A 21,805-nucleotide genomic window follows, 5' to 3' on the forward strand; every position below is an offset into this window, starting at 1 on the left:
TAAACCATTCCATTGTAGCTCTGGCTTTATGTTTAAAGTCGTCCTGCTGGAAGGTGAACCTCCACACCAGTCACAAGTCTTTTACAGACTCAACAGGTTTTCTAAGATTGCCCTGTATTTGGTTCCTTCCATTCATCCTCCCATCAACTCTGACCAACTTCTTTGTCCCTGGTGAAGAAAAGCATCCCCAAAACATGATGCTGACACCACCATGTTTCACAGTGGGGATGGTGTATTCAGGGTGATGTGCAGTGTTAGTTTTCTGCCACACAAAGTATTTTGCTTTTAGGCCAAAAAGTTAAATAATGGTCTCATCTGACCAGAGCACCTTCTTCCACATGTTTTCTGTGTCCCCCACATGGCTTCTCACAAACTACAATAGGGACCTCTTATGGCTTTCTTTCAACATTGGCTTTATTCTTGTCACTCTTCCATAAAGGCCAGATTTGTGGAGTGCACAGCTAATAGTTGTCCTGTGGACAGATTCTCCCACCTGAGCTGTGGATCTCTGCAGCTCCTCCAAAGTTACTGTGGGCCTCTTAGGTTCTTCATGCTCTCCTTGCCCTTCCTGTCAGTTCAGGTGGCTGGCCATGCCTTCGGTAGGTTTACAGTTGTACCATACTCTTTCCATTTTTTGATGATGGTTTGAACAGTGCGTCGTGAGATGTTCAAAGCTTGGGATATTTGTTTTTTTTGTTAAACCTAACCCTGCTTTAATTTTCTCCACAACTTTATCCCTGACCTGTCTGGTGTGTTCCCTGGCCTTTATGATGCTGTTTGTCCACTAAGGTTCTTTAACCACTTGCCGACCGCCGCAAGTACATATACTGCGGCGGTCAGCCCCTCACAGGCAAAGTGACGTATGGGTACGTCACTAGCCTTTGAGGCTCTGGGGACCTCTGGTCACGGAGCCCCCCCCCCCCCCCGCGTGTGTGCCCGGCGGACCCGATATCTGCCAGGCACTCACAATCGTCCGTGACAGAGGGAGAAAGGCAGGCGGCTGATGTAAACAAGCCGCCTGTCATTCTCCCCTGTGTAGGAATAGTGATCATACGGTTCTACTATGTGGGACCGTTGATCACGGTTCCTACAGTTCAAGCCACAGCCAATCACAGTTAGAATCACGCCCCTAGGGACACACACCACCCCTCCCTCTCAAAAAAAAAATTAACCCCTTCACTACCAGTGTCATTTTACAGTAACAGTGCATATGTATAGCACTGATTACTGTAGAAATGTCACTGGTAACCCCAAAAGTGTCGAAAATGTCAGTCAAGGGTCCGATCTGTCCGCCCCAATGTAGCAGTCCCACAAAAAAAATTGCAGATCACCGCCATTACGCGTTAAAAAAAAACAACAAAAATGACAAAAATCTTTCGCTTTGTTAGTAAACGCGATAACTTTTGCAGGTGATCAAATACCACCAAAAGAAAGCTCTGTTTGTGGGAAAAAAAGGACATCAAATTCGTTTAGGTACAGCGTTGCACGACCGTGCAATTGTCCGTTAAAGTCACGAAGTGCCGAATCGCAAAATACCCCCTGGTCAGGAAGGGGGTAAAATCTTCCGGGGGTTAAGTGGTTAACAAACCTCTGTGGGCTTCACAGAACAGCTGTATTTATACTGAGATTAAATTACACACGGGTAGACTCTGTTTACTAATCAGGTGACTTCTGAAGGCAATTGGTTCCACTAGATTTTAGTTAGGGGTATCAGAGTAAAGGGGGCTGAATACAAATGCACACCACACTGTTTAGATTTTTATTTTTTACAAATGTTGAAAACCATTTATCATTTTCAATCCACTTCACAATTATGTGCCACTTTGTGTTGGTCTATCACATAAAATCCCAATAAAATACATTTATGTTTTTGGTTGTAACATGACAAAATGTGGAAAATTTTAAGGGGTATGAATACTTTTTCAAGGCACTGTAGATAGGCCTTTCTCAAACTTTTTTTCATCTGTAAAGCCACACTGGATCACTAATGAAAGTTAAAAATGGTCACATCGTCTCTGGGAGAAGTTGGACAGTATACTATTATACATCCATGTTTAAAATAAATGAACTATAGCACTGACCGAATGAGGTTAAATTGAAAAACTGTAATCACTTGCTAGAATTCCACCTTGGGGTCCACAATGATTTGAATTCCCTGTGGAGATTTAACCCTTTCGCTGCCATCTTCCTTTTAAACTTGGCTGGCCAGGCCATTTTTGCAATTTTTCCATTGCTTTTTTATTTTTCCCTTACAGTTTTCAGAGTTTGTTAAAGACCCCCCCCCCCCCCCCCCAAACCATATATTTTCTGAAAGCACATGACCTGTAGATTAAAAAGAAGGTACTACTGATTTTAACGCCCTGCGATATTTGTGCAAGTGTTTATCAAAACACTATATTCGCTAAAAATTCTCTAAAATCATTTTTAGCAGATATAAACAAAGCAAATTTTACAAAATTCCTGCTAAGTTCTTAAATATAAAAGCTTAACCCGTATTGCGTTAATCAATAAATATTTGTAAAATTTTAAATAGCACCTTTTTGTGAAATACTAAAAATTTGGAGGTTTTCATTTTTCACTTTCAGCTTTCAGAGTTTTTAAAATACCCCCCAAACCTATACATTTTCTGAAAGCAAAGGGCTAGTAGAATAAGTGGACGGTGCTACTGTTCTTTAAGGCCCCGCACAATTTGTGCAAATGTTTACCAAAACAATATTTCCCTTTCGTTTATTGACGAACACAGCTTCATATATTTTTTGACTGATAGGTTATGCTGCTCTCCTTAAGAGTTGGACACTAGGCATAAAAGAGTTATACTCTTACTTCAGGATCTCATTTTTATTTTTTCCTAGTCAAGAGTAAGGACCTAGCTCCTTGCTGGGATCTTTGGTCCTAGCATTTTTCTATTTCCTTGTTAAACTGGATTTTTTTCCTTTTGTCATTTTCTTTCTACTATCAAGTCTGTTCCTGTGGGAACTACAATCAATTGCCGGACTGGGCTATGCACTGGATATCCTAGATCCTTGCAATCTCCTCAGTCTGGCCAGCGAGCATGTGCAGACTGCAGCTCCGCGCTAGGTCGGCCGCAACATAGCCCCACTGGACGGGGGCTGGCCGGCAAGTGAAACACCTCACGAGGACGCACACGACTGGGTCACGGTCTGAGTCGCAGCGTACCTCTGGCCTGCAGCACCCCCAAATTCAAGATGGGGAGGTGATCTGCCCGGAGTGGTGCCTGCCCGGTTCTGAAGGTGTGGTGAGTAGTGTTCCCCCATTTCTGGGAAATTTCAAGGTGGACGCGGGCCCCTCCCCGGGGTGGTCGGTCCCTCCCCGGGGTGGGCAGCCATTTTCTTGTAGCCTATAAGAGCGGTGTTCGGCGGTGGGCCTCTAGCGTCAGTACAACCGTTTCCTCTTCCTCTCTGAACGGCGTCAAGCAAGCAGCTTGGCACTTTCTCTCTCCTACTGCAGCGGTAGTGGTGAGTCCTTGGGGCAGTATACACTCCTTCCTCCTGTTATAGCAGAGCTGCCTGGTGCGCTGAGACCTGTAGTGCCATCGGTAAAGCGGTGGTTTGTTTCACAGCGTTTTTTCCTCAGCATTTTTGGGCAAGTATTGCTGGTGTGGTCCCCAGGTTACAATGGAGCCCTTAGAGTACATATCACCACCTGACCCACTTTTAGAGGCTGCGGGAACTTCTGGGTCTTAGTCCACCCTGGTGGCCATGACGGCAGTCCTGCAGTCACTTGTGTCAAAAGTGGATGTGGCTCTTCAGAAGAGACCTAGTAAAAAGCACCCTCCATCTTCACCTGCTTCCTCAGATTCTGAGGCTGATTGGTCGCCGCAGACGCGAGTCACCCCACGGGGTCTGCATCCATGCACTTCAAGTGCTCTGACAGTAAGGATGATTCCTCTTCCACTACATCTTCGCAAGAAAAGGCGCTTGTGGACGCACTGATTATCAGTGCGGGAAACTTTAAAAATGGAGGACACAGCTAATGCTGCGTCGGCCGTGCCTGTGCAATTTGGCACCCACAGCTAAATATTTGCTGCACCTTAGCATGTTGGGTCATACATTTGTGGTCGAGAATGTCTTGCAAACAGTCTCTGAGGACCTTTAATTACATTTTTAATACTGCCATTGGGGATACCTCTGTTGTAATTTTATTTTTTTCAGAGATTTTGCAATTTCTGATTGGATGGAAGTTTTAACATATTCCTCTTGTATAAGGGAATTTTTGTAAGCCTCTAAGCCACGAGATACGAGAGCCATCTCCTAATATCCCCTTCAGGCTGATCAGAAGTAGTGAGAACTTCTGTGGTCAAGAAGTATACTATTTGTAATTTTGACTGTCTGACAAAGAAGTAATCAATTCTAGAATAAGAATTATGTGCCATGCAGATTGTGTAATCTTCTTCAACATAAGTCCAAAGAAGGTATCCCCAACTCTGTGATATGCTCAAAATATCTTTTTTAGTTCTTGATTCAGAGGAAAATGCTGCCCTAATACAGAGATTTTGGAGCGTTTCAACCTTGGTAGGCTTACATCTTTTTTGTTGTACTCAACAAACACTTTACATCTACCCCTTGTTCACTATGTAACAGCTGTTAAAAATTTTAGAGTTTTCTAAAACTTTTTATTCCTGAGGAACTTGGAAATATTATTAAAGTCTGGGGGAATGTCTGATAAAAAAATGAATTCTGCATATGTGTGATCAATACATTGTATATCTAATAGTAAGAGAAGAATGAGGCATATCTAGCATACCTGACCTTCATTTAGGATAATTTTCAACACCCCTGTGCTCTATTGTACAAAAGTATTATGTTCAGTAATAATTATGAATTGAAACTGAAGAATAATGGATAGAAAGGAGACACAGTAAGTGAAATATTTCATTCCATTGGCAGTCAGTGGGAGAGATGTTCCTTTGCATTGGTGGTCAGTGGGAGAAGGGTTCCTTACACTGGTGGCCAGTGTGAGAAGGAATGCCTCTTACATTGGAAGTAAGTGGAAAGAATACGGCACTACACAGTGTAGAACCCCCTGCACTGGAGGCCCATCGAAAGAATACCCCTTAAATTGATGGTCAGTGTAGTGCACGCTTGTACTGTTACCAGTGGAAAGAATATCCTGCTACATGTAGACTGGTATGAAGAATGCTCTCTTTACAGGCAGCCTAAAACATAATTGGCATCAGCTAGTCGATTGCTTACTTGAGAGATGCGAGGTTCCATTGGTCCCATGCCACTGGCTCTGCCAAGTAACATTGGTTCCAAAACTGTTCAGGAACTGTCTGGCAGAAGATCAATTTGCCACTGCTCAAGGAACCCCTCTGGAAGAACTCTAGGGTTCTACAGAACCTTGGTTAAGAAATGCTGTTGTAGATATTTGTGAGTCTGACTCCACTGAAAATATTTTACAGGTACAGGCGGTCCCCGGGTTACAAACAAGATAGGGACTGTAGGTTTGTTCTTAAGTCGAATTTGTAAGTCGGAACAGGTACATTTTTTAAGTGTAGCTCCAGCCAAAAGAATCATTCTTAAGTTTTTTGGATAGCATAGAAAAAGGTTAACACCCCTGTAGCATTCGCTTTGCTGTTTCTACCCCTGTTCAGAAGATTTCTCCTCACTTTCTGTCCCCATGACAACTGGATTTTGAAAATTTTGGGTGGTTGTGGAAACAAGGATTAGTAATAAAGCTTCAGTGGAGACACCTTTTTCCAATGAGAAGTGAACTTCCCTTCCTAGGGGTAGATTTCTCCTCACTTCCTTTTGTCTCCCTCTGTAAGTAGGAGTCGTTTTTAAGTCAGATGTTTGTAACCCCGGGGCCACCTGTATTGATTTAGGCTAGGATCAAACTGATTGACTGTCATAAAAAATGCAATGTAGTGAATATGGTTACATTGAAACCACATTTTACCATAATTACCCATTTTATCTATTTTTTTTTTTTTTTTCTTAAAGTAAGCCTGTTCTTTTTTTTTTTTTTAAGTATCTAACCTGGCCTCAGAATTTACCAGTAGGCTCCCATAGGTGTAGGCACATCAGTGCGTGTTTGTGTATGCATGTGGTGAAAAGCCCCTTGACTTCTGAAACCTGTCACACGCAATAAAGTCAACAACAATATAATCTGCGCACACTACATATAGCTTCTCACTTTTGGGCAGTGAGGCCACTCCTCGCATCACGGGAACTTTTAGTTGGGTAAGGGGAGAGTGGGATTTTCCATGCTATTAAATACAGGTTTACTTCAGAAGAAGAATTCTTGTAAATAAAATATACCTGTAGTTATTGCAGTCATAGTAAAGTGCCCCTGATGGTGGTAAAGAAGGCACTTCCAGCTTTCTCCATTTATTAGAGCACATTAAGAGTCCTGTAACCCAAGGAATCCAATATGCAAATGCTGACTTCCATTAGGTAGTTTCTTCTTTGTCCTGCCCTGTACTTTTTCCAAAAGCCAAGTACACACTAATAGTTTTTTTTTTTTTTTTTTCGTTCAACCCTGCAGCGCTGAACGAAAAAAAACTGACAGCTCAGGAGGAGCCACTGTACTAACTATCTGATGTTAGTACAGTGATCTCCTCTGCTGTTCTATTGTGTTCTGCGTGGGGGATGCCCCCAACCCCCCTCCCCTCTGCCAGAACACTCTGGTCAGCGCTCTCTGCCATTGGCTGAGAGCGCTTATAGGGAGCCGTTCGCCAGACCTTTTTTGGTCATGCCGCTTTGACAGAAGCAGGCCGAATGTCGGATGGTTTCTAGGTTTTAGGCTTTAGCTAAACTATTGGCCCACTGATGTGATTAGCAACCTCACTGAAACGTGGCAAAGCAGTCTGAAGGTGGTTTATTACAAATGCCCTGTAAAAGGTTGGCTTTTAGATGTACCTTGTGTCTGCAATCCATTAAACAGATTCATGCAAAAAAGCTATTGCATTAAAACCCAGATTGTTCAGGGTTGTGTTGGTGACAGTTATATACATTTATGGAGCCATGTTTGTGATAATTTAGCAACGCTTTAACACATCCACATACTGAACAATGTAATCCTTGTGTAAGGTAATGGTGCACAGTCCATGAACCAGCAGTATTCTGTGAAGATTGCCCAGCTGGAGCAAGAAGCAGATCAGGCAAAAACCGAATTATCTGAAGCTCAGAAACAGCTGCAAGAACTGGAGGACAAAGAGCTGAGGGATCAGGTTCAGAAAGCAAAGTTACAGAAAGACTTTCGTAAGAAGATGGAGGCTGCAAAAGTAAAAATGCAGGTAGATGTGAGTGTGTGTATGTGTATGTATGTATGTATGTATGTATATATATATATATATATATACACACATACACTGAACAAAATTATAAACTCAACACTTTTGTTTTTGCCCCCATTTTTCATGAGCTAAACTCAAAAATCTATTTTCTATGTACACAAAAGGCCTATTTCTCTTAAATATTTACAAATCTGTCTAAATCTGTGTTAATGATTTATTTCTGTTTACAACGTCAAATTGTGCAGCACTTTGGAGAGTAGTATTCACATCAGCCCCTGCCCCTAAAGAGGCTTACCATTTACTGCCTTTGCCACACACAAACATGACATGTTATTTCAAGAAAAATAATCCTGATCAGGCCCCGGAAGAATCCCATGCAGAAATGGGAAGCTCATCCAAACGAATCACCTAGGATTGCAGCACTGCAGTGTCATTGTGCTGACCACTAAGCTACTTTGTTACCCAGAAAAAAGTGTAGAGAGCATAAACCTAAAAAATGTATATACTGTATAGGTTAACAATGTCTTGGGTAGTTCTCCTGCAGAAAATGTTACCACTTTAGAGCGAAACTGAACTACAGAAACAGTTTTGGACCCTCGAAACTTTTTTGCTATGATATGCAGGTATGCTCAGTACACATCCCCCCTCCAGTGCTGTGATGTCCACAATCCCCTCCATCACTGGCACCTCAATTTTCTGTCAGCCTTTAATGTTCCGAGTCTTTGGCTGTCCTGACTGGCCAGGCTTGTATGATGGAACTTCTACAAATGTGCACATGAGTTACTCAGTCATGGTACAAAATAAGGCCCTGTGCTGCTCATTGTACTATTAGAGGGCAAGCTGGGGACACACATTTGTTACAGAAGACAAATACAGAGCATCTTCTTTATATAATGCCACCTGTCAGCATTTTGTTTGTAAAACTAACTTTAGTTCTGCATTACGTGTCCTTTATCTTTCATTGTTAGAATGAGATGCTGTCGACTGAAGTAATTAAAGGACCTTGAAGAATTATTCAAAAGTTAGTTACGTATATTGTGTAAAGGGAAGTAGACCTTTAACTTGGTATTTTTATAATTTTTTAGCTAGTTTTATCCACAAGCATCTAGAGGTGGTCATGCAATATAAAGAAAGAAGAAATACATGAGAACAAGTTGATAGTGTTGATCTTTCTCTGCTGTCCCAGGCTCAGGCCTATGCATAATGGGATAAAACATGTCTGTAGTGGTGGCAACTCTAAAAACAACTGTACTCTAAACAAACCCTTAGACTCTTTTTACATGGGCACCGTTCAGTCTGTTCAGCAGGGAATCCATGACATCCATGTTCTTTTCAGTGTTTAGCACCATTTAATAACCTGTGTTTTTAAGACCCATATTAGATCTACAGTTGGCCAGATGCAAACACACTTCCATTGATCTCATACTACCACAGGTATGTCATGCTTGGGTCGGAAATAAAACCAAAAAGGACCCAGACCATTTTTTTTTTTTCACATCTGGATGGCTTCTATAATGGGGGTCTAAACAGCCAAGTAACCCAACAAGATGTTTAACAATAAAAAAAGGTAAACTGACCAGATTTGTTATAGAAATACATGGAAATATGTTACGCTTGCAATGATTTACTTCTCCACAGATAGTACAGAAGAAACAGCAAGACACAAAAAAGCTTGTAAGTATTTCTGTTCAAAATGAGAAGTGTGTAGCAGATTTGGAAAAAAACATTCTGAACATGCGACAGCAACAGAGCCAATTACAGAAAAAGCTAAAAGAAGAGGCTGAGAAAAAAAGGAAACTTGAACTGGCTGTTCAAAAGGACCAACAGCAAATCAAGGTAAATAGTTGTGCAAATGCTGTACAGAGTCACAAACATGGAGCATTTAAAGTGAGGTTAGCAAGAACCCAGATGTTCCTCATGCTTGTGCAAAAAAGCCTACAAGACAAAAAAGAAGGCACATATAGCTGTAAAATATACTTCTTGTGTGTGTCTGTGGCCCTTCTTTCAGATTTTATATTTGTTAACAGTCTAGGCCAGTGGAATCCAACCTTATTGAGACCAGGTCCCAGTAAATTCTTCCAAGACCTTCTGTGTACTCCCAATCCCCCGCCCACACACACACACACACACACCCTCAACAAAGGGCTCTGGATGGGGCTGTGTTTCACTGTAGACCATTCTGGAGGGGTTTTTGGGAGTGTATAGCATATTTGGTGACCCTGTACTTAGATGAGGTTTCTGTAGGGCTCTGGGAGCAACTCTGGGCCTTGGGTGTTAGAAGGGAGGTGAATGTCTCTCCACTAGACTGAGGGCTTGCATGGGAAATGTGGGACATTGAGGGACAATGTTTGGGGCACTATGGGTGGCTGGAGGCTTTGCAATAAGCTAGGGGGAACTGCAGGGAGTTGGGGGTGGAGGAATGACACTGTAGGAGGTCTAGGGGCACTGTACAAAGTTGAGAGACAGTGTGTACCATTATAGAAGATTGGGTGGCACTATTGGAACTGGGAGGCTCTGTGGGAAGTTGGGGGAAATGCAGGTAGCTGGAGGCCTGGGAGGAGGGAGGCCATGTCCTGGCAGTAGGCCACGGCCCAGTAGTTGAGAACCATTGGTCTAGGTTATTGTCACAAACTTACGCAATCTTAACTGAGCATTTGATGGGAAAAATATCTGCAGTACACAGTGGTCATGTTTCATTAAAAGTTAAATACAGGCATACCCCGCTTTAAGTACACTCACTTTAAGTACACTCGCGAGTAAGGACTTGTTCAGCTTGGCAGGACACTACTCCCGGTTTTTAACATTGGCGTCTATAGGAAATCTTGGTCAGCTTGACATGGCACTGCTCCCAAACTATAAGTGACAAGGATACCAAACTTAGGGAGCACTGAGAGGGGACCCAGGACTACAACATATCCTGTTTGTGGCTGGCCAGCTTGCCTAGGTAATCTATTATGTCATAGTCCTGGATCCCCTTAACATGCTCCCCAAGCTTGGTGTCCTTGTCACATGGTTTGGGAGCAATGCCATGTCAAGCTGACCAATATTTTCTGTGGAGCTAGTGTATTTACATGCATTGAGAAATGAAAAAAGGTATTGCTTCACTTTAAGTACATTTTCGTTTTACATACATACTCTGGTCCCATTGTGTACTTAAAAGTGGGGTATGCCTGTATAAGAGTTCTAAGCAGCTTGACCTGTAAGCAACCCTTAACTTTTCCTGTAAAAGCAAAGCCTATTCCTTGGTTATATATACAGTGAGGGCATTAAGACTTGGATACTAGTTCTTATTACATGTATTTAGGGGAAAAAATCTTCCAAGTGTACATAGATGTTTATATTCCTTAGGTATGTATATAAAATCCACTTTTTTCTTTTATTTTCTCTTAAATCTGGACTTGTACTATGGACTGCATCCTTTAGTCTGCGGAATATGAAAATGTACGTACTGTTTGCAGTGTGAGGACCTGTGTGAGGCGTCATTCAGACTAATGCTGTAGTGTTTCCCATACCCTTAAAATGCATGTAAATGGAAAGCATTGTACTATTTTATAGAAACTGGTACAGTTTAGATCACTGTGGGTTGCATGAAGATGCCGTGTGCCTAAACTCCTGAGTGCAGCTGCATGGGTGCACTTCCATTTGACTTCAGTAAAAAAGCATCCAGATTACTAATCCCTCCTCCTTCCTGGTGGCAATAATCAGTAGGTTCATTGATCTTGCAGATTATTGCCACCATAGTGCACATGCACCCCATTCAACTAAGTGGGCCATGTATTTCTTTACACGGCTCACTTACTAGGTCATGTGATCTCTTTATTCATCCCCAAAGCATGGCTGAGTTGGAGGTGGAGCTAAAAGAATGCGCACCACATGCCATTGCTGTAGCTTATCCATGCCCTCCCTTCCAGGTCATTCAGAACAGAGTGCACTGTCAGTCAGGCATGTGCTCTACCCCCTTGGCAGATCTTATGCCTAACCAGGGGTGTCAAACTCAATTTCATTGCGAGCCACATAAGAATTTTACTTGCCCTTAAAGGGTCAGTTATATCTGTAAGACTAGATGTTCAGAGCACCCCACCCCTCCCCACATCATATGTAAACCCCCCCCCCACCATCAGAAATCAAGAGTCCTCCATCCTCCCTTACATCACAGTGCACTCCCTTACCTTGTGCTGCTTCCAAGAGGCTAGGGGCAGAGCTTGGAAGCAGAAAGTGCAGGGTCTGGAGGAGTGTCCTGAATGCTGAGACAAGGGGAGGCAGAGATGAGGGGGGGCTGTGGTTGCACAAAGAGGTGCAGGATCTGTAGGAGGAGTTCTGTCCTCCTCTCAGCTGGCAATTGCTGGGAAAAGGAGGGAGATGCCACAGCTGCAGGAGAAGGGCGAGGGCCACATGAAATGGCCTGGCGGCCAGATTTGGCCCCTGGGCCCTGTGTTTGACACGAGTGCTTAACTAACAATGGACTGTGCCTTCAATTAATTATATGGAGGAAGAGGGAGTGTAATACTGTAGCTAAAGGATCATGTATCATATGAGTACTCCCAGATCTTTTATATATGTCCTGTGCAGCTGCTCTTGTTATGCTGCTGCTATCTGAGCTATTAAATTATCTCCCCTTCCATACCAATCAAAGCAGAGTTTGCTGTCAGTCAAGCATCTGATCCGCCTAGGGGGCAGAGCAGCTTTGGAACCTGCCATAGCTTTGATGTCAGCCTGGTGGTTAATCTACACTGTTGCTGTGGTGTTGTCTGATTAAATCTGGATCAGATGACTCAGCAGTCATGATGTTCAGCTTTGCAGGGACAACAAATCATGCAGAATGGTTGTTTAAGCCCTGGGGCCTCTCTGAATGAAAATTTCCTAAGCTTTTAAAAGCTAGGAGGTCTTCCACACACAAGCTTTACCAACACACATGTATGTCATATTTAGCCTGGTGTGAGGGAAGAAGTTTTCACCTGAAGAAAAATTTCATAGGAAGACTCCTGAACTTTCTGCAGTCAGGCTTGGTTCAGCGTATGGCTCCGAGTACCATCAAGGGGCAGATCTTGGCCCTTGATGTTTTTACAAAGACAACTAGCCTTTTTGAAATAAAAAAAGAGGGGGGGGTTCCATGCTATGGGTAGCTGATGTACTATTTATGAAAGCTGCTGCCTCCACTGAAACTACTACCATAGTAGTAGGACGGATTTGGGTTGTTTAAGGTGGAAGTGGCACTGCTTCTGTTATGACCAAAATCTGCTGGGGCTGTTTGACCATAAAGGGATGGGTGCTACAGCATATGCATGTTAGCAAACTAGAAATTATGGATACACAAATTATGGATACACAATAAAAAAAAAAAAAAATATATATATATATATATATATATATTTCTCTGTGAAAAAAAAAATACTTAAAGTGATTGTTAAGCCACTTATATAAAATTATCTCACCCCTCTGTAATAGAACATTAAGTGCTCCTGTGCCTGTTATAGAAAACAATATTCAGATTGGTACCTAAATCCGAGCATCACCCAGCGCTCAGCTGACTCCTCAGATCTCTCCTCTGCTGGGCTGACAGCTCCAGTGGGCGGGCTGGAACACTGTAGCTGACGTCAGCCGGGGAGGAGAAGGAGAGCGAGAGAGAGAGCCGAGCAGTCACGTGATCACCAGGAGCCGCTCGGATTTAGGTACAGATCGCATATTTTTCTATAACACAGGCAAAGGGGCAGTTCTTGGTATAATACAGAGGGGATTAGATAATTTTAAAATAAATATGAGAGCAGCAGGAGGGGAGGGGGCGGGCACTGACTTGCAGGGAGGGGAGGGGGGAGAGGAGAACAGAGAGGAGGACAGAGAGCTGCGGATGACGGAGACACGTACACTGACCATGGTGTCAAAGGCTCAGCAGCCATGATATACCGTGGTCAGCGTACAGGAAGGAGGGCAGAAACTGGGAGGATCAGGCAGGTTTTCTAGGTGTTACAGGAGGCCAAATGACACAGCACAAGCACTGTGCTGTATAACATGCTTTAAGGGAACAGGATCTTTTTTTTTTTTTTTTTATTAGGGTAACAAACACTTTAATACTGTGCTCCAAAATACATATATTAATCCAACCACATACTAAGTGTAACTAAAATGATTTAAAGTGGTAAGTGCTATGATTAAAAGCACTTACCACTTGAAATCATTTTGTTACTCTAAAAAAAAAAAAAAAAGATCCTGTTCCCTTAAAGCATGTATACAGCACAGTGCTTGTGCTGTGTCATTTTGCCCCCTACATAGCACTTATCACTTCAAATAATTTCAGTTACACTTAGTATGTGGTTTATATATGCATCTTGGAGCACAGTATTAAGTATTTTTTTCACACTGAGCAATTCATATACAGGCATACCCCACTTTTAAGTACACAATGGGACCAGAGCATGTATGTAAAACGAAAATGTACTTAAAGTGAAGCAATACCTTTTTTCATTTCTCAATGCATGTAAATACACTAGCTCCATAGGAAATCTTGGCCAGCTTGACATGGCATTGCTCCCAAATCATGTGACAAGCAGTGTTAATTTCGTCGACTAAAACTGACTAAAACGTTTTCGTCGACTAACACAATTCAGATGACTAAAATACGACTAAAACTAAAATGGCATTTTAGTCTTAAGACTAAAATATGACTAAAACTAAAATGGCATTTTAGTCAAAAGACTATAACTAAAACTAAATCGAAATTTGCTGCCAAAAATTAACACTGGTGCATGCTCAAATCATAAATAATAACATATTAGATTTTTCACTCCAGGACCAGCAGTAGTATATAATGAGTTTGGAAATTGTAGAGAAATGCTTAAATAATGCATTACAAATTACAATTGAACTACACCCATTTGATTATAGATGACTAAAATGAGTTTTAGTCGACTAAAATGTAGGGCGTTTTAGTCGACTAAAATATACTGGAGTTTTAGTCGACTAAATACGACTAAAACTAAAACACTTGCAGAAGACTAAAATGGGACTAAAACTAAAATGCCATTTTAGTCCTAAGACTAAGACTAAAACTAAATTGAAATTTGCTGCCAAAATTAACACTGGTGACAAGGACACCAAGCTTGGGGAGCACGTTAAGAGGATCCAGGACTATGACATAGTAGATTACCTAGGCAAGCTGGCCGGCCACAAACGGGATATGTTGTAGTCCTGGGTCCCCTATTGGTGCTCCCTAAGTTTGGTATCCCTGTCACTTATGGTTTGGGAGCAGTGCCATGTCAAGCTGACCAAGATTTCCTATAGACGCCAATGTTAAAAACCGGGAGTAGTGTCATGCCAAGCTGAACAAGCTGTGTCCTTACTCGCGAGTGTACTTAAAGTGGGGTATGCCTGTATATATATTTTTTTTTTTTTTACACAGAGTAATTTATATCGTGTATCTATAATTTCTAGTTTGCTAACCCACATATGCTGTAGCACTCATCTCTTTATGGTCAAGCAGCAGGATTTTTATCATAACAGAAGCAACTATGACCATTAGACCCCGTTCAGACAGGGGCGACACGACTTGGTGGGGCGACCTGTGAAGTCGCGGTGCACTCTGTGCACCGCGACCTCGGCGCGACTTGCACGGACTTCAAATCATTGAAGTCAATGCAAGTCGCCTCCAGGTCGCCCCAAAGTAGTACAGGACCCTTTTCTAAGTGGGAGCGACTTGTGTCGCTCCTATTAGAATGGGTCCTGTACTATTCAATGGCGAGCGACCCACCACGACTTGTCAGGCGACCAAGTCGCCTGACAAGTCACGCTAGTGTGAATGGACCCTTATCATTCACAGCATGCCTTGAATGTAAACGTTTTGGGAAACAGTTACATAGTTTGTCTGGTTAAAAAAAAGTCCATCTGGTTTAATGAATAAAAAATTATACAAGCCTATATGCACAATCCTATACCTACAATTCAGCCAGAGAAAGGCAAAAAACCCCAGCAAAGCATAATTCAATTTGCTCCAGCAGGGGAAAAAATTCCTACCTGATCCCCCGAGAGGCAAGCGGATATTCCCTGGATCAACTTTACCTATAAATGTTAGTATTCAGTTATATTATGTACATTTAGGTAAGAATTCAGGCCTTTTTTTTTTTTTTTTTAAAGCAATTTACTAAGCTGGACAGAACCAGTTCTTGAGGGAATCTATTCCACATTTTCACAGCTCTTACTGTAAAGAAATATTTCCATATTTGGAGATTAAACCTCTTTTCCTTCAGATGTAAACAGTGCCTGCTTGTCCTCCTGTGATGGCTTTAAAGTGAATAAATCAAAACAAGTTCACTTTTTGGACCCCTTATGTATTTATACATGTTGATCATATCCCCCTTTATCTCCTCTTCTCAAGAGAGAATAAATTCAGTTCCTCTAATTTTTCCTCATAGCTGAACTCCTCCATGACTCTTATCAGTTTGGTTGCTCTTATCTGCACTTTCTCCAGTTCCCCGATATCCTTTTTTTAAACTGGTGCCCAAAACTGAACTGCATATTCCAGATGAGGTCTTTCTAATGATTTGTACAGGGGTAAAATTATATCTCTCTCTCTCTCTGAAGTCCATACCTCTCAATACAAGAAAAGATTTTGCTTGCTTTGGAAACCGCAGATTGGCATTGCATGCTATTATTAAGGTTATGATCTACCAGAACACCCAGATCTTTCTCCATCATTGATTTTCCCAGTTGTACTCCCCCTAGTATGTATTGTGTCTTTTATTAAACTCTCCAGTATCTTCCCAACTAAAGAAGTTAAACTAACAGGTCTATAGTTACTTGGTAAAGACTTTATTCCCTTTTTAAATATAGGCACTACATTGGCCTTATGCCAATCCTGTGGTACCATTCCAGTCATTAAAGAGTTCCTAAAAATTAAAAGCAAAAGCAATGGCTTTAAAATGACAGAGCTCAATTCTTTAAGTATCCGTGGGTGTATGCCATCTTTTTCTTCCAATATTTTCTCCCAGTTTTAGTCTTGGATAGCAGCCCTCATCCTTGGAATATTTGCTCTCTTAAAGCGGTTGTAAACTCTATAAAAAAAAAATAAAAAAAAAAAAAAAACCTGCAAGACAAAGGCATAATGAGCTAGTATGCATCGCATACTAGCCCATTATGTGTAACTTACCTTAAAACGAAGCCCCGACACGGACCCCCGGACATCGCTGCGGGCGCTGCCATGGTCCCTCGTCGTCTCTTCCGGGTTCGGCGGCTCCGGCGCGCTGATTGGCCGGAAGAGACGACTCCGGCGCGATGATTGGCCGGAGCCGCGATGACGTCACTCCCGCGCATGCGCGCGGGAGTGATTTTTCCAGCAAGCTCCCGGCAACTTAATTGAAGGTCCCCCGGACCTTCAGAGAGCATGCGCCGCTCGCGCGAGCGGCTGCATGCACTGTAAATATCTCCTAAACCGTGCCGGTTTAGGAGATATTATTTGTACCTACAGGTAAGCCTTATTATAGGCTTACCTGTAGGTAAAAGTGTCAAAAAGCGGGATACTACCGCTTTAACCACTTAAGCCCCGGAAGATTTTACCCCCTTCCTGACCAGGGCCTATTTTTCAATTCGGCACTGCGTGACTTTCACGGACAATTGCGCGGTCGTGCGACGCTATACCCAAATTGACGTCCTTTTTTTCCACAAACAGAGCTTTCTTTTGGTGGTATTTGATCACCTGTGCGATTTTTTTTTTGATCATGCGCTATAAACAAAAAAAGAGCGACAATTTTGCAAAGATAACAATATTTTTCACATTTTTTATATGAAATTCCCCCCCAAAAAAATGTAAAAATTAAAATTTTTTAACATTTTAGGCCAATTTGTTTTCTGCTACATATGTTTGAAAAAAAATCACAAAAAGCGTATTTTGATTGGTTTGTGCAAAATTTATTGCGTTTACTAAGGAAAAGATTTTTGTCATTTTTATTGTTTTTTTTTTTTAACGAGTAATGGCAATCTGTGATTTTTTTTTTTTTTACACTTTTGGGGGTACCAGTGACATTACTACAGTAATCAGTGCTATACATATGCACTGTTAATGCAAAAATTACACTGGCAGGGAAGGGGTTAACTTTATTTGAGAAGGAGGGGTTAAGTGTGTCCCTAGGGGCGTGCTTCTAACTGTGATTGGATGTGGCTTGTGATGTAACAGCAGAGATCTACGGTCCTACATAGCAGGACCGTATGATCTCTGCTGTTACACAAGGGAGAATAACAGACGGCTTTGTTTACATTAGCCGCCTGCCTTTCTCCCAGTGTAACCGACGATCGCGAGTGAGTGGCGGACATCTGGTCCGCCGCTCACACGCGCGGGAGGGGGAGCGCGGCTCCGGCGGCGCGCGCTCGCTCCCTAGAGCCTCACAAACTAGCGACGTACCCCTACGTCGCTTTTCCTGTGAGGGGCTGACTGCCGAAGTAAATATACTGTGGGCGGTCGGCAAGTGGTTAAAAGTGTTTTTATCTTTTTCAGTATGTGCTTGTTGCTTACAGTAAATTAAATCATGTTATGGTGACTGCTACCCTGATGTTCTTTTATATGAACATTCGTAAAAAGCTCTGCATGGTTTAAGATTACCAGGTCTAGCAGAACATCATTCCTAGTCTGGACCTCTATGAACTGAATTTATGTAATAGGTTTAGAAACGTTTGCCCTTTAACTGTTCCTGCAGCGCCATTACTCCAGTCAATTTCCGGGTAGTTAAAAATCCTACATTATTATCACTGTCCCAACAAATTCTATCTCCACCTCCTCATTAACATTGGGTGGCCTATAACAAACTCTAGTGATTAAATTTGTAGTATGCACACCCATGTGCAGTTCCACCCATAATGCTTCAGCTTCATCACACTCTCCATCAACTAGGTCCTTACATCTCACATAGACAGACACCACCACCTTTCCTTTTTTACCCTGTCTTTCCAAAAGAGAGCATAGCTCAGTCATGTGAGAAATGAAGCCAAGATTCAGCAATACCAATAAATCATAGTTTACTTCATGCACCAGAGCTCACCTATTTTGCTTGTCAGACTTTCTGGCATTGGTGATTAAACACTTTATTCACTTTATTGATTGTCACATTTTGTACACATATTTCACATATTTTTTATTTTAGTACAAAAAGTACCTTTTCCAAGTATTGGTTGTAACATGGGAACCTTCTTATCTGCCATATTCTGCCCACCAATAGGGACTGACCCCTGTCTGTCCCATTATAATCTAATTCTCCCTCAATCCTAGTTTAAATACTCCACCAGGCTTCCCATAAACCTCTCCCCCAGCACAGCAGACCCCCTTCCCCCTTCCATTTAGGTGCAAACCATCTTTAGCATATAGGTTGTACCCCAATGAAAAGTCAGTCCAGTTCTCTAGAAACTCAAATCCTTCCCTCTTACACCAGATCTTTAGTCATGCATTCGGTTCTCTAATCAGTATGTAGCACAGCCCCCTTGAGGACTGCTGGATAATACACTTTCGGGTCCCCCTGGGTTTACCGGTAGCAACTGCAGCATGCACAATTTAACTCTTTACACTCTGACTCAGTCAATGAATAGTCTAGGGGATGTAGTTGTTTTTGTGGTTTTATTTAAATTAGGGATGGGAGAAGAGAAGAGTGGGATACTCCATCTTGAACTATAACTATTCACAGTAGATGAGGACTCCTGTGTGAAGACACAGCCAGACCGCTGATTCACCTTGCCACTTAGATGAATTTAGGATTAAGTCTCTGCGTAGGTCACTGTTAGGATGAATTATCTTCAAGATAGACACCTAGTACTCCCTTTCTCTCGACACTGCTGACACCCGTCCTCTGACTATTTTACACTGGGGTGGCCCCCCTCAGGTCAGGTCCCTAGACACGATCCCCTGTACTCATGATACTGTTTTTCGAGGGTCTCCAGTGTCTCTACCCCTCCAGTCAGCTCTTATGGACCTCAGGGCTCAGCTCCTTCCTTCTGGTCCCCAGGCCGACTGCCTGTGACCGCGTACCACTGCTACAGAGGAGGAGACAGCCGTCACCCTCCCTACGGGACTCTGCTCACCAGCCAAAGACCCCGCAGCACATGTGCTCCTGGCTTTTATACCACACCCCACAATGCACTGAGACAATCAGTCTGTGCCAATCACTGGAGCTGTATCAAAGCCTGTGTAACTATTTCATCCACTGTCCAATATGCCTCCCTATTGGACCAGTGTGAAACACTCCCTAGACCAGATAAATCACACACTGAGCACCATGAGCAGACCTAACTCCCAGATCCTGCTCTCTGGTAAGCAGAAAGCAATATAGATTTCCCTGCTGCTCCTCTGATAGGTAGACAGAGCCCAAACTATACTCTCTCTCTAGCACCTACCTAGGAGGGTGCTACAAGTATTTCAGAGAATATCACTTTGGAGATCCTTCCCTTCAACTTTCAGCCTAATTCTTTAAATTAATTCTTAAAGAGCCTTCACCTGTCATTGGTTTCTGGATTCTGTCATTGGTTCAAATCTGGACAAAGACCGCTGGGTCATGCCCAGCCCCTCCCAGTAATTTATCAACCCTGTCCACCACTTGTCGAACCCTGGCACCTGGGAGTCAGCAAACCATTTGGTTGAGGCAATCCTGGTGACAAATTATCAGTCCTGATTATAGAATCCCCTAATACCACTAACTGTCTAGACCTTCCTGCACTACCCTCACCACCTCTACTAGATGGGCTACTCTCCCAGGTTTTAGGGGTAGCAGTGACATCCAGGGCCACCCCCACATCTTCATCCAACTTGCAGGATCGGTTTGGGTGCTGAAACCCAGGGCTGGCCTTCCTTTTCTGTGAACCCCTACCACTTACTCTGACTACAGTAACCCAGTAAATTGATGGGTTTAAAGAGAAGTATTCTTTTATTTTTTTATTTTTTTTGAGAATTATACTTACCTATGTAAATGCAGCATAGGAGCGCTGAGCTTGGGGGGCGAGCTGCTAAGAGGCTGAGCCGGGTGTCAGTCCAGGCACTTGGCAGATCCTGACTCCGTGGTCATGATGACGCGGTGCCTGCCCCGAAATCTGTGACTTCAGCCCGCTCTCTGCTGAAAACTGGTCACAAGAGATGTATAGCCAAATGAGTGTTGGCTTGGCTGTATATCTCCTTTTAGTTTAACTGACAAGGTTTTACCTTTTCTTGTCAAGACCAGCTCTGTTAGGTCTGAGAGTGGCTCTTGAGCATTTCAGTATCGGACAACTCTTTCCCAGATTTGCAAGGCTGCTGCGCGGTCTTTTGCTCGTTTACCAGGTGGACGCTTACACCTCATTTGGTGTTCGCTTCAGATTTTAGATCTTTAAGGCAGCTCTTTGAGCTGCAGCCCTCCTCTTTTTAACAATTGCTTTCGTGAGCGTGTTTTTTGTTTCTGTTGCTTCCCAGCTTGACTGAGTTTGGATTACTCAATTGTCTCTGAATAACTGAATCATGTGTTTGCGATTTACTCCTAGTGCTGCTTTTCTGAAGAAAAAAAGAACTGAAGCATGCTGCGAGTGGGGGGATTTATACCTGGCTGGCCGATGGCTTTTTAATTAGCCAGTGTCCAAATCCTCCTGTAGCTGGCAGTATAACCCAACTTTCTATGAATAACAATCTTGTGTCCCTTTAAGAACTCCAAGAAATGGCTTTTGCAATAAACACAAAAATCCTATTATAATTAATTTTGCTATTTCTAATTGAGAGTTTTAATAACCCATACAATTTTAACTTTTTATAAAGGTAGGAAAATAACTATGTTTTATTTCACTTTAAAATTGTCATTTCTAAATAGGTTGAAATCAGTAGAGAGACAAATAAATGGCAAAATATCAAATTCTACCTTATAAAAATGGTTCTGAGAGTATGCATGCTTTTTCAAGCTCAAATGTTGATATGCTTTACCTAAATAGCATCCAAATTCTGTTTCTTTATAATGTTGCAGAAAAAATTGAAATTTAAATAAATATTATTTTTTTCAGGAGCTTCAGTTAAGGACTGAACAGCAGCAGAAGATGTTAAAGCTGAAAAATGAAGAGATTGCAGCTATTCGAAGACAGAAGGGCACTAATATACCAGACCAACTTCAGCTTGTAAGTCATGACAATGGTGTATTCCATATTATATTATATTATATTATATTATATTATATTATATTATATTATATTATATTGGTAATATTATATTATATTATATTATAACCACTACCACTATACCACATATACCACTTTATAAAACTCTGGTCCGACCACATCTGGAGTATTCTGTCCAGTTCTGGTCGCCAGTCCTCAGGAGGGATGTATTGAAGCTGGAGAGAGTCCAGAGAAGGGCAACTAAACTAATTAGGGGATTGGAGGACCTTAATTATGAAGAGCGTCTGCAATCGCTTGATTTATTCTCCCTGGAGAAGAGACGCCTGAGAGGGGACATGATAGCAATGTATAGATACCTCAATGGTGATCTCAGCATAGAAAAAAAGCTATTCAGTCGAAAGGATTGCATGAGGACTCGAGGGCATACAATGCGATTAGAGGAGAAGCGTTTTAACC

At 42.3% G+C, this 21,805-nt stretch overlaps 1 protein-coding gene across 2 annotated transcripts in view; it reads left to right on the top strand.

Moving 5' to 3' along the window:
- KIF27 (kinesin family member 27) overlaps window positions 1–21,805 on the top strand; it is a 165,539-nt gene that overhangs the window by 87,068 nt on the left and 56,666 nt on the right. For both annotated transcript variants that reach the window (XM_082265583.1, XM_082265584.1), the window contains exons 10-12: window positions 7,053–7,258; window positions 8,897–9,094; window positions 21,239–21,349. In XM_082265583.1, coding sequence (XP_082121709.1) covers window positions 7,053–7,258; window positions 8,897–9,094; window positions 21,239–21,349 — 515 coding nt within the window. The remainder of the gene's footprint in view (window positions 1–7,052; window positions 7,259–8,896; window positions 9,095–21,238; window positions 21,350–21,805) is intronic.

This window comes from Pelophylax lessonae (genome assembly GCF_965119305.1).
Source record: "Pelophylax lessonae genome assembly, chromosome: 1".
In the NCBI taxonomy this organism is placed as follows: domain Eukaryota; kingdom Metazoa; phylum Chordata; class Amphibia; order Anura; family Ranidae; genus Pelophylax; species Pelophylax lessonae.